The 13,513-nt window shown below is 45.8% G+C and overlaps 1 protein-coding gene across 4 annotated transcripts in view; it reads right to left on the bottom strand.

Annotated features, from left to right (window-relative positions):
• SLC38A11 (solute carrier family 38 member 11) overlaps positions 1-5,975 on the bottom strand; it is a 51,788-nt gene extending 45,813 nt beyond the window's left edge. For 3 of the 4 annotated variants that reach the window (XM_090045596.1, XM_090045595.1, XM_090045597.1), the window contains exons 1-3: positions 5,843-5,975; positions 2,227-2,344; positions 1,710-1,784 (exon numbers count right to left, since the gene is read on the bottom strand). In XM_090045596.1, the coding sequence (XP_089901722.1) occupies positions 1,710-1,784; positions 2,227-2,344; positions 5,843-5,869 (220 nt within the window). In that variant the 5' untranslated portion in view covers positions 5,870-5,975. The remainder of the gene's footprint in view (positions 1-1,709; positions 1,785-2,226; positions 2,345-5,842) is intronic. The other variant, XM_090045598.1, reaches the window with a different exon arrangement.
• Positions 5,976-13,513: the final 7,538 nt, after the last annotated feature.

The raw sequence follows: 13,513 nt of genomic DNA, 5'->3' as shown, positions 1-13,513 counted from the left end.
ATTATTTAAAAGGGTTGGCCAACTAGCCTGTGGGCACCTGCAGCTGCCTCTCCTATTGCAGTGCCGTGGGGAAAAGCCCAGGGAGGGCCATGCACTGTCCATGTAGCAGGTGATGGGGAGACTGCACACTGTTGACAGCCCACGCAATGATGAAGGGTGCCCAGGGGCCTACCCCAACAGGATATAGCCAGTGTAGTGTGTGGCTCAAGGGCTACACTCTAGAATTACATAAAGTTCCCAAGTTCACTGACACTAGGTAAACCTGTCCTTCCAGTTGTAGCATGAGACACACTTGAATGTGTACCAGATCAAGAAAAAGGACCTAAAAAACTACTGTACATAGAACATAAGTATTCAATTTTGCATATGGGTGTATTGGAATGCTTAAAGTATATAATAGCTTCTTGAAGAATGTTAAGTTACAAACACACATGACTGCTAGTCTACAATTTTTAAAAATGAAAAATGTATATTTTAAAATGACAAAACAGTGATTTCTGCCTTGCGTTCCAATCCTTACTACTGTAAGGAAAATAAAGTTGAATTATTTGTCAAATCATATCCTGCAGACTTGAAACTAGAATATTTCAGTCTCTCCTCTCACTTTAGGGAAGCAGCTGAAAAATTCTGAATGGTTTCTGTTCCCATCTGCACAACCACCTACACTGCAGTAAGCATTGTAGTTACACCCCTGAGAGCTCCAAAAAATGCATAACTGGAGAGTCTGTGCCAAAATACCAACTAACTCCTTGAAAACTTGTTATGGAGAAAGAAAAACACCAGGCAGCATAATATAAAACTGTGGTAATTTTATCAGGAGATTTCTAACTGCAGGGAACCATAATATTTCCTTCAAAAATTAATTATTGCTGTTCTGTGGTACAATTTCTTCCTGGAGGAGGTGTTGCAAACATAGAAGGCCTGTATTTTGCCTTAACTTCAGTTAAGTACTGGGACAGAGTTGTCCCCCAGGAACTTGGCACTGATGTTTTAGTGAAATTTCTGGCAGTAGAAACTACCTGTTATATACAACAGGTTGGGTGTAAGTTACCCAGAATTCCACATCACTGATTTCTCCTACTACAGGAAACCAATGTTCAAGACCCTAAGGTTTGCTCAGACATGCTGCTGTCCCTCCTGCTGTCTTAGCACTGGGCACCACAGGGCTAGAACATGTGACTTTTATTCACATGGATAAAGATTTACAAACATACTCCCATTACAACCAACAGATTATTAAATTTGGGAAGTAGATGCTCACTCTGTGAATCTACATTGTGGCCCTTTATGAATATAGAAGTAGGGGAATTTAGATTCTTTCTTGCTGGACAATTATGATAAAAATAAAATAAGCATGTTGAAAAAGATCTGGTTTTAATATGTTTGGAATACACCATTTATGTCTTAATTAGAACTTTTGAATAGGAACAAGTGTTCTGCAAGAATAGATAATATTTATCTCAATAATGGCTTAATCTAGTCTAGTTACCTAGATATCCCCTCCCCGCAAGAAACAGCTTTAAATGTATGGCATAATTCTCTGCTTGTATTAATCTGCTCAAAGGATTAGCAAACTAAGTGTAAAAGTCTTTATTTTTACTAAATTGTAATTCATAGATATACTTGCTAAGTTATTCTCAACTTCAAATTCAGTTTATCTTTGCAAAATGGATTCTCTCCCTATATAATCACTATTGCTTTTGTTGTACCTGTGATATAGGCAACACCAAATAAAAGTAATATTCCTAACGGAAAGCCAGCTTGCTTCATTGAATAGGGCAATCCTGTGAATAAAGAAACAAATGCAAATTAGAAAAGATCCGTTCTACGTATTTGTAATGTTTTTGCAAGATAAACATTCTTTCAAAATAAAAATCTATTATTCATCCCAAAACTTGGAACAATACTGTGCAATGTTTCCCAGCCCTTCCTACCCGTATACTTCAGGGCTTACTTAAAAAAAGCTCACTTTTGGAGGATAAAGACTATTTATGTCTTGAAGCCGAACCACTACTTGATTGCTCTGCTGGTCTGCCAACAAAGACTATACAACAGTTATCATACTGGGGCTCTTGATTCGTTTGCAAGTGCTACTTCAAAACAAGTACATAATAGTAACCTGTACTGATAGCACTATAATAATGTAAAAGCATGTTTTTCTCAAGACTGTATATTTTTGCAACGATGAAAGACCAATTAAACCAGAATGAAAAAAGTGTAAGTTACCTATTATGCCCGATCCTATGATAGAGTTGATAATATTAAAACCAGCCGATGGCAGATCACCGTTTCCTCCTTTCTTCCTGGGCTTACAAACCAGGGCTGTTGTGTCACCTGTTTCTATCTAGTCCAACAAGATAATATTAACATTATACAAGAAACAAACAGCACAGGAAAGAACAAGTAGATTACACACATTTAACTAAAAATAAATAAATATTGCTTTCAAATGTAATCACCATTCAGTCACATCTAAAAGTCTGGACCTTACTCTTCAGCTTCTCAATTAGTTCTGATAAGTTATAGGATGGGGACATAATGGTTGAAGCCACATGCACTTATGTGGGAAAAGAGTTGTTCTTATGAGATCTTGACCCTAGAGGCAGAAATATGGGACCAGGTATCCTTCCAATATTTTGGCTATGTGACAAAGCACTCTCAAATTCGGATCTATCCCAGAGCCAAAAATCAGACAGATAGTTTCAGTGCCAAGAAATCAGATCGGAATACTCAAGAAATGTAAATTCAAAGTTCCACCGGAGATTCATTTTTGGTTCTAGCAATTTCCTTCTTAGTTAGAAGTTTAATCCATTATGTATAACTAAATGATACAACTAAATAGCTAGCTCCAGCTATGTGGAAGACCTAGATTCCAGGCAAAGCAAAAGATTATCATGCATCAGACTTGCAATAGCCACCAGGTCTTGCAAAAATGAGATTCTCAGTCCGTAGATAGATGGAAGAGAGAGAAAGATGCGTCTTACTCTGATCCTCTGCTTGTGTTGTCAAAAAAGGTGTAGTCCCATCATTATACTGCAACTACCTGAATCTAAGATGACTCTGAATTTAAGGTGGCCCCCTCGAATAATTAGATTCCGTGCATGGAAAATGCATCAAATTGTTATCATTTTCCATACATACAATCTAATTATTGGACACCAATAATTAGACTGTATACATGGAAAATGATAACAATTTGATACATTTTCTTAAAGTCATCCCCCCACTGATCCAGCAAGGAAAACAGGGATGGGGAGCAGGTGGTAAGAGGAAGAAGTCAAGCAGCCTGGCCCCTGCCTCTTGCTCCTGCCACATGTCTGCCCCCAAACACTTTCTCCCTGCTGCCCAATTCCCACCTTGTGCTTGGGCTCTGGGGCCTGGCCAAAGTTACCAGAGCCACAAGAGCTGCTATTGGGACAGGCTGGAGATGGAGCAACCATGTGCTCTGTGCCCTGGGCTGCAGCAGTGCCAGAACTATTCTAGAGCCAGAGGCTAAGCAGTGGAGGGGAGGGAAAGACAGCAGTGAGAGCACCGGGCCCATGCGGGGCAAGGGGACAGCTGCAAGCAGTCCTCAAAGACTATGCACTATTCTGCTGCCACAAGCCTGGAGCCAGAATAGTTGCCTGCTCCCCTGCTACCTCGTACTCAAAACTAAGATGAGACCCTCACCCCCTTATTAAGTGGGAGGGAAAACCTCATCTTGGATTCAAATAAATTTGGTATGCAGCAATAGCATGGAATTAAATGGAGGAACACGCATTTATATGGAAGTTAAAAATGTAAACTCAACCATCCTCATACTCATCATGATACTGAAATCCCTGTCTCAAGCAGGTAAGAGCTCAGTCAGTATACTCCTACAGTATAAAGAAGAGTTCAACCTGGCTGCCTACAGCCAACACTAACAAAAAATTAATATGATTTATCAATGTCAATTGTATTCAGTTCAAAGATCTGTGCACTTCCACCAGCGGCCAAGGATAACAGCACTGCAAAAAGACCTAATTAAATTATTACATGTCAGCTTGCTGGTGACAGCAGTGTACATCAACACCAACATGGGACTGGAACATTTTAGGTTTTCTCCCTTGCATCAAGCATTTAGATATTACTTCCATTGTCTAAAAGCTTGATGCAAGAGATGCTCCCACCCCTTGAAATAAAAAACTTGTTAGAAATATCCACTTTGAAATCAGAAACTCATTCATGTTATTGTCCCCTCTCCAGGTTACTGCATGATAAGCCTTTGGAAAAAAGAATTTTATGGTTAAACTCAGGGGCTGGCAAACGTTTCAAACTGCAGGCCAGAACCACTCAGCTCCAGTCTGGTGAGGGCTGACTCAAGGTTGCTTCCACTCAGGCAGGGGCCAGGCAGTTGGAAACCACTTTCCCCAGTTCCCCAAGTGGGGCACAAGCACAGCTTCCAGCTAGAAGGGAGCTGTGCTGGGGGATGGGCAGCTGGCAACTGCACCCAGGCTGCTACCACTTCTCCCTGCCCCCCTCTCCCTGGCTGCAGTGTGGGGGCAGCTTCATCAAGGCCAGGGGCTGGAAGCACTGCTGCTGCTTCTCCTTGCTCCCCTCCTTCTGGCTGCTGTGCAAGCTGCACAGATATTTACTGCCCCCCGCCAACACATATTCAGGCAAAGGCAAAGCCTTCCAACTCTGAGGACCAGATCCAGGCTGTGTTGCTGATCCGCAGTCAAACTATGTTGGTTACCTGTGCAGCCACATGTTAAATATCAATCCTTATCAGCAACCCTTGTGAAAACCAATGGTGTAGCCTGGATGGGAACCTTTACTTTTTTCACACCTGTGAGACTGGCCTTCAACAAGGGCCAACAAAGCATCCATGCAATTCGCGCAGTGTTATCTGTACCAGAAGCATTCCTGACATCCTGAAAACAAATCCCGTTTTAAGAGAGCATCCAAGAAATGCAACAGACAGTCTAATTACCATTCATTTCTTTTTGATGCATCACAGTATAATATAACAAAGGAATAAAGGGTTCCGGTCTCTATTCTGAATCACCACATGCATGTTGGATAAAATAAATCCTCCTTCATGCCTGTGATTCTTTTCAGTTACTACTACCTGTGCATAGTCTTTTGAGGACTTCACAAGGCACCAGCATGCCTCCATGTTTCTATAACATGCTCATCCATGGAAAGGTAAAACTAGGACTGACTTTGCTTTCCTTCAAGACTGGTGTGGAGCAGAAAGGTGCTTGAAGGCAGATTTTCAGAGGCGCCCACTCCCCGGGCTCACATGACAAAACCCACGCGTGCTCGCTGTGTGCCTTCCGTGCTTTCTTATCCCTCCCCCACCCAAGTATCTTGCATGGGGGACGCTCTTCTAAGCCAAGACACGTCGGTTCCTGCCGCCCCGCCCCCGGCAAGGCTGGCAGAGGCTGCTTCTGTTTCCAGACATCTCTCCGGTTAAGGCGGTTGTGCAGCGCTCTCCCCCTCCAGACACCCCCCTTAGGGTTCGCACAGAGGCGGCAGCTCAAGGGGGCCCAGCGAGTTCAAACCAAGCCAGGCCACTACTAACGCTGACAATCTTTTCCTCCTCATCCAGGGTGTCCAGGCCCTTGGAGATGTGGCTCTGGCGGGCTGCGGGCTCGGACACACGCGGGTGTCTGAGGGGCCAGCGGTGCTTTCCTCCCCGCGCCGCACGGAGCCTCGGGTCCGGCAGCCAGAGGCGAGCGAGAAGGGGCACGCGGCGCGGGCAGGTCGCAGGAGCCCTCTGAAGCCTGCAAGCAAAGGAAGGGCATCCCGCCGGCTCCGCCGCTCCCCGCCTGTGCCCCAAGTGCACGGAGGGAGCCCGCACAGGGGCCGCGCTTACCTGCGGAGCCGGCTCGGGCGGCTGCATCTCGGCGGGCCGCGTCCCGCTGCCGCCGCTCCGCGCTGAGCCCCCGCCGAGCCCCTCGCTGCCCGGAGCCGGCGGCGGCTCGGCTGCAGCGGGCGGAGCTCCTCCCGGCCGGGCGGCGCCGCCAGCACGTGCGCGGGGGCGGCGGGGCGGGCTCGGAGCTGCGACCTGGGCAGCTGCACTCGAGGGCGGGTTTCCCCCGTCCCTGAGGCGGCGGAGCCTGCCCGGGACGCGCCGGTGGGGCTGTGCCCGCCCGCCCGCCTGCCGCGAGGGGTGCTCGGCCCCTGGCCCCTGGGTGGCGGCACGCCGCCGCCGGGGAACAGATAGGCCGCAGCAGTAGAGAGTTGCCCGGGCACTCGTGGTTCCTGGGAAGGGGGGAAAGGAGTCAAATGCAAAACGGACTGAGGCCACGGTGACATTTCAAAAGGAAAAATACTTGGGAAACAGCACTGCCAGTGATGCAGTACGCCGGGTGGGAGACGGGCGCTGCACACCTGCGGCAGGTGAGAAAGAGCCACTGGGTTGTGCACAAAAGCTCCAGCTGTTGGGAAAGAAGGGCTGGATGCTGTAAGTGCTCAACCACAATCATAGGGCAGAGGGCAACACACAAAGCCCTCTAGTCCTTGCCCCTGCTGGGGCAGGATCATCCCTGACTAAACCACCAGGCTTGGTGTCTGTGTAATCTGCTCTTAAACTTCCAAGGCTGGAGACTGCACAATCTCTCTAGGTAACCTGGTGCAGTGCCTGATCGCTTGCATAGCCAGGAAGTCACTCCTAGTCTGTGGGGGCAGGGACGTGGAAGGGGGCCATACTGAGGCCCCCACAGCAAGCGAGGGAGGGAGTGGGGCTGGGGCACAGACAGGTGCTGCCCACGGGGGGCAGGGCGGGGTGTGGGACGGCGTGTCTGGGGAGGTGGGAGGGGCCGGTCCCTCAGCTGTGCACAGGCCCCCGCAGCAAGGGCAAGCTACCCGCTCAAGGCCAGAGGCAGTGCCCACCTCTTCCCAGCAGGGGACTGGGCCAGCCTGTGGTCGTGGTAGGTGGGGCGTGGTGGGCAGTGGCGGCACTGGGAGGGTGGGTACAGGGGTGCTATGGTGAATTTTGGGGTGGCTGCAGCTTCCCTTGAGCACCACCACCACCTGCTCCACCCTGAGCACAGCCCCAGCCCAACCCCCACCAGGAAGAGGCTGGCTTGGCCCCCAGCCCTGAGCCTGCAGTGGGCAGCCCATCTTCACCCTGTGCACAAAACCAGGGGTCACATGCCCCCCATGCTTCTCCCAGGGGTGCACACAGCTGTAGGAGCTGCCCCCTACCCCTGGATGAGCTGCCTGTGGCTCCGTCCCATGCCCCACCCTGCCCCAGCTGGGCAGCTCCTGCCCCTGTCCCAACCCCACTCCCTCTTTCACCATGGGGGCCTCAATCTGCCCCCCCATACACCTTCCCTCCCCCATGCCCCCTCCTCGCTACAGAGTTACCAACTAGATGTTGCTCTCCAGGCTGCATAACAGTAATCAGATGGGTACTGGCTGAAAATAATTGGCCAAAACATTCTTTGTTATTGAGTTCCAATTTACTGTCTATATGAGGATTCTAAGAAATGGGGTTGTTCAGAGTTTAAGGGATGGAAACCATGCCTGTGAGACTATTTTCTTTCTGAGCTCAGGGTACATTAGTAGTCTTCTACTTACCTGAGCAGAAGGGCTGATATGGGTATTAGGAAGTAGTGTATAAATTTTTTAAGTTATTCATTATAGGATGCTATGTGATGTTTTGATGAAAGCCAAAAATTTACAGTCATGAGACTTTGGGACTGATTTTTCTTTAAGCTGATTTAAAGTAAGAGTGACTCTAGGTGAACTGGGAAGATAGGACGGTATCTTGTTGAAATGAAGGGGAGTCTGGCACCTAAAGTAGAGTAAGGTGCCTTAATACTCTGAGTGGATGGAGCAGGGGTATTTATTCAACCACCAGCCCATGGCGTGCTTTTGGCTTCAGGGACTTAACTTGTGGCTCTTGGTTGCCACTATCCCCATCGCTCTTCTGCTGCTGCCATAGGGTGCAGGCAGAAGTTGTGTTTGATGTTCAGTTGACCCCTTGAAAGTGCCCTACAGCCGTGCCCTTACAGAAGTGCATGGCTGCAGAGCACTTTAAAAGTGTCCTAAGGTGAGGGGGCTCCAGACGTGTCTTTATATGTAGGTAGCATCAAGGTGAATTTAGCCTCATTGTTATGTCTACATGAATTGTGGTATCCCATATACATATGATTTTGATATGTCTTGTTAACCAAGACTGTTTAGTGGGGCAGTGATTAACTTAAGCAGTCCTCATCTATTCACACTTGGAAAAAGTAATCACTGGGGGTTAGCATGTGATATAGGGTTTGTCTACTCACGGAGTAGATCCTGGCAGATGTGTTCTGAGGCCCATGAATCAAGCCCTTCAGACAATGACAAACTCCCCAGCTCCCAGACAGTATGCAGCGCCTTGCTGAGCCATGTTACACCCATGCAATGGGACAGCTGCTGCGCGGGTGCCAAGTGGGGGGGGGATCCCCACTGCCCTGCACTGCATGGAGGGGCTCTGCCATGAGCCACCAGAAGCCCTGATTGTCACTGCTGCGGCTGGTGACTGCAGGGATTTGTATTTATTTATTTTTTAAGTGCCAGGAGGCTGGGCACAGGTGGGGGATGGGACTAGGCAGGGCAGCCATGGGGACTTCTCCTGTGGCTCCCCCTGCCTGGGCAGAGGCAGGCACAGCCAGAGGAGCCATGGGAAAAGCCCCCATGGCTGTTCTGCCTGGCCCCATCCCCCACCCAGCCCCAGCTTCCTGGCACTTTAAATGGGGGGCTGTGATGGGGGACGGGGACAGTATCTAGCTACAGACGTCAATATCAGAGCTGTCCTTCTCCCCCCTGCCTCCCTCTTCTGAGTTTCTGTTCCCTGCAAGCCCACCTCCAAAACATCCAAAACATTTGGGATGTATTTGTTACCAGTCTCACCAAGGTCTTCCAAACCTGTAGAATTGGGCATCCCTGGTTGTATCGGGGGGCCACGATGTGTCACAGGAATGGTCACTATGTTCGTAGGGTTCAACATTAAGCTATCTTAACTTACTATCTGCATTCTTGTGAAGTGCTCAGACTTTGACAAACCTCAGATAGGAGATGATACATAATTACAGATTATTTTAAAAGAAGTAGTACCTTCCTTAAAGGTAATTTGGTGATTCAGGGAGCTGTAAGTGATAGGGGTGTGCAAAACAGCACCATTTCATTTCGGCTTCCATTTAGCCATGTCAATGGTTCAGTGTTTTGTTTTGAGTTTCATTTAATTTCAAAATCACTGTTTTGTTTTGTTTCGTCAGAACTGTGTTTCACTCTTTCGACGTTTCGCCCATAGGCTATAATGGGGAAGCATGAAACTGCCTGTAAATTTATCATTTTTTGGCAGATTTGGATGAAAGCAGCAGGGATGGTAGCTCCTTCTGAGGCCATGAAGCCTGCCAGCTTTTTTAAGAGAGAGGTGCAGGAGTTTCTGGGAAACTGCACCTCAAACCGCTGACAAGCAAAACTCACGATGTGTGACTGTGTGTGTGTTAAGGCATGCCCTCACTGGTGCTGGGGCCTCTAGACAACACGTTGGTGTGCCCCAACGAGGTCTCCTCCTCCCCTACAGCCTCAGCCCCAGTCTTCTCAGCAACTTCTCCACTGTCCTTCCCCCTGCTTCCTCCTCCCTCTCCTTACTTTCTGTTTCCCTGCAGACAAGCTCAGCTTCAGCTTTGAAACTCTAAACGTTTCAAAACTTTTGAAACATTTCAACTGCACTCGTTTTGTTCCGAGGCTGTTTCCAAGCCCTTTGTTTCATTTCAATTTCACTGTTTCGAGCTAGAAACAAGTCGAAACAGTGCCAAAATAAAAAGGCCGGTGAAATTTTGCACAGCTCTAGTAAGTGAGCTACCATAACATTTCATTTATTCAAAGTATTAAAAAATGCCCGAATTTTCCATTCATTTTTTCCATTCACAATTTGTGAGTACAGTCAACAATCTAGGGGAATATAGGGCATTTATACACATACATTTGCCTGCTCCGATGCACCAGAGATCCAGCATGTTGGAGCAGAGTCAATTAATCAAGTTTGTGGAGCATGCGAGCTGACATGCCCAGCGCTGCAGCGCATACATTTGTACAAATGTTGAAATGTGCATCAGTGCTGAGAAAGTGGTGGCAGTGTGGTTTTGAACTAAAACACCTTCCATATGTTTTAGTTCAAAAGTGCACCACCACCGTTTTCTCAGAGCTGATGTGCATTTTTCCATGTATATACATGCATGTGCTGCAATGCCAGATGCTTTTAAAAGCACCCAGTGCTGTGGGGCAACCATAGAGTTAGGATTTTCAGCACTACAGAAGAACAGTTTTCTTTATCACCAGGCAAAAGTTATTCCTTTATATCCTATGACCCTTAGGGTAATGCTTTTTCATGTTTATAAGCCTCATGGAAGGCTGAGGATTGAGGAAATATCTGAGACCATAACAACCTTTTTCAGCTAGAGTAATTATACTGCTGTCTTTCTTTACTATGTCTCTGATGTTCTTTTCTTCTGCTGCTGCTTGATCCTTCTGTATCCTGTTTTCTCTTTTCATTTCTGGTCATTGTTTATCTTCCAGACTATCCTATTGCAGGTTCTTTTCTGTTAGATATGCTTGTAACAGTTTCTAGCATATATTATCTTATACTCCTATCCATAAGAGAACTTTCTTCCTGAGCAACTATCCTTAACAGAAAATTGATTTTAAAAACTAATAGTGGAATGTGACAGTAGTGAGTATATGCAATCAGTCTGAGTTGATTCTAGGCAGCCTTTAGAAGCTCTTCATTCTTTTAAGGACACAGATAAGTGTCATGTCTCAGCAAACCGCACAGGAATATTTCAGCTACTTTGTCAGATCTTACTGTGGCCACTGTAGTCTTAAGCAAAAGAAGTATAGCTCTCTGATTTTGTTTTTCTCTAGTTTGTGAACTTTTCTAAGTGTGGAATAATAGGAATAATGACTGATATTAATTAACTTGTAAAATAAAATGGGAGACATACACGGGAAAATGGCAAGTTTGCATGCTGGGAAGAACTAATTTCTTGTGGTTTTATCCCAAAGGCTCTGGCTTGTTGATTGTTAATTCGGGTGTGGGGAAGGGAAGGGAAGGCAAGGGGGGGAGGGGAGTGAGCAGGGTGTGGGAATGGATTGGTAAAAGAAAATGACACTAGAGAATACTTACTGGGTATCAGGAAAACAAATAGACAACATCATTTTTTTTCCTCTCTCAATCTGAAAACCTCTCATCTGAACATGTGATTCCAATACTTTGTAGGGTAAAGTAGAGTATATAAAGGAATGCACATGCATCAGTAATTTTTGTCCTTGAAGACCTATAGTACATATGATTTTAAAATCAATAACTTAATCCATAGGAAAGGAATGCATGGTATTTTTTTGCCCAATAACCTAACCATATTAGGTTCAGCTGCTGGTGGAGGAGGGAAAAGCACTAATTAGTTCCATGATAAGCTACAAATAGACATGTATTTTTGTGTGACTGGTCAGCTGATATGACTCAGCAAAGAAAATTTCAGAGCCCCAAGATTCAGAAGAAATGCTGTCTTTTTTGGTAACAGCATAAGCTGTACTGTAGGAAGAGCCCTCATTTATACTGTACAAATTAGATTGTGTGGACACAAAGGAGTAAAGATGAAGCTGTTTTAAAATAAATTATTGTTTTAGAAAACAGTGTACCAAATCATGCAGTACACTTTAATGAAGTTATTCTGCCTGACTTTGTGTGTCTGATTCAAGTTGCTGAGCAGCTTGTTAGTAGCATTCCATTTTCTCAGAAAGCCTTTCTGTTTCAGAATCATGTATGCTACAATAATCCCCATATATGCTGTGACTTTTTATAGTCCAAAAAAAAAATAAATTTTGTCATATGAGAAAACATTGTTTTGTAAGAGTGTGCGTGTGTGTGCATACACACACACATGCACGCACATACACACACTATTATATAAAAGGTGTTTCTCCTATATAATGTTTTAATGGATATTTAATGATGGGTTCTTACTAGGCAGTTCTTACAAAGCTGGGACCCATTTACTGAGTTCAGGAACTATGTGGTAGTCCCTTGATTTCATTGGAACTCCTCACAGTAAGACAATGTTGAGTACTGTTTGTAAATCTGAGCTCTAAATAAATAGCATATAGCAATGAATTAGGAGAAGGAAGTATGTGGGGGTTTTTTTTCCTATTTTTTATCCTACATTATAGTCCCCAATTACTTGATTTCTTATTTTTGGGGTACATTATACAATACTCTTAAAACATTCTACATTTTTGTAATGTGTACATGAAATTTTTGTGTATACAGGGGAAGGCAAAACCCCTCATTGTCCATGCCCATCTGAACATGGGATAAAACTCCTTCCTGACTGTAATATGGTTTGACCCTAAGTCAAAGGCAAGACCCTTTAGCCAGGAACCTCTGGCTTTGGTCCCACCAGGAGCATTGGCATATACCAGTCAAAGTCCCAAGCCTTGGTTGTAGCCAATACTCAGTGCCTTTGAGGAAGGCTTAAAAGCATCCTGACACACGTAGGGAAAAGGAAGGACTGAGCAGGGGCAACCAGCAAAGCCTAGAAGCATGGGAAATCCCTACAGTAGAACATAGGCATAGCTATTCCTAGATCATCCCCAATCAGTGGCTGACCAACATCTTCTTGAACACTTCCAGTGATGAAGAGTCCACAGCTTCCCTAGGAAGTCTGTTCCACTGCCTCACTATTCTAGCAGCAAATAATTTTTTTCTGGATATCCAGTCTAAACTTACTTTGCTGCAACTTCAAGCCATTGATCCACATCCTCCTCTCTGTAGCAAAAGGGAAAAGATGATTTTCCCATTCTTTATGGCAGCAATCATATCCCCTCTTAAATGCTTTTAATGCAAGTTGAACATGCCTAGTTTCTTCAGCTTCTCATGACTTGCTTTCCAAGCCCTTTATGTTTGTAGTCCAGCTCTGAACCCTCTCTAACTTTTCCATATCCCTTTTAAAATGTGAAGCCCAGGACTGCATATGGTACTCCAGATGAGGCCTAACCAGTGCTAAGTAGAGAGGAACTATCACAGTGGCAGGCAATTATTTTGACTGGAGGGCTGCTCAATGAGTTTTGGTGAGCTGTTGAGGACAGCAAGGGTAGCCCTGTCTCTTGACAGGTGCCTCGCCCCTTGGTTGCCATCTTGCCACTGGAAGTCCCTCTCCTTGTCCCCCAGAAGTACTCCTTTTTTGTGGGGTTGCCATCTTGGAACAAGAAGAAAACCAGATCATATACTAAAGTCAAACAACTACTATAACATATTTTAATTTAATTACAAAAATATTATTGTCATGATTTGTGTTTGTGTAGTGTATATTGAGGTGATTACATAATAACTCAAAAGTAAAGTCTTACTTTTGTATATTGTGTGGGGGTGTGAGATATGGTTGTGGTGGGTGGGTGTGTATTGTGGGAGGTGTGTGACATCCACAAACTCCGCCTCCCTCCATACAGCCCCCTATGCTGCAGACAGCAGCAGCTGACCGCAGGCCCTCAGGGCGCTCGT

Source organism: Crocodylus siamensis, chromosome 4, assembly GCF_052110815.1.
Source record: "Crocodylus siamensis isolate JL-2025a chromosome 4, ASM5211081v1, whole genome shotgun sequence".
Taxonomy (NCBI): Eukaryota; Metazoa; Chordata; order Crocodylia; family Crocodylidae; genus Crocodylus; species Crocodylus siamensis.
This window is presented reverse-complemented; position numbering and strand designations above follow the sequence as displayed.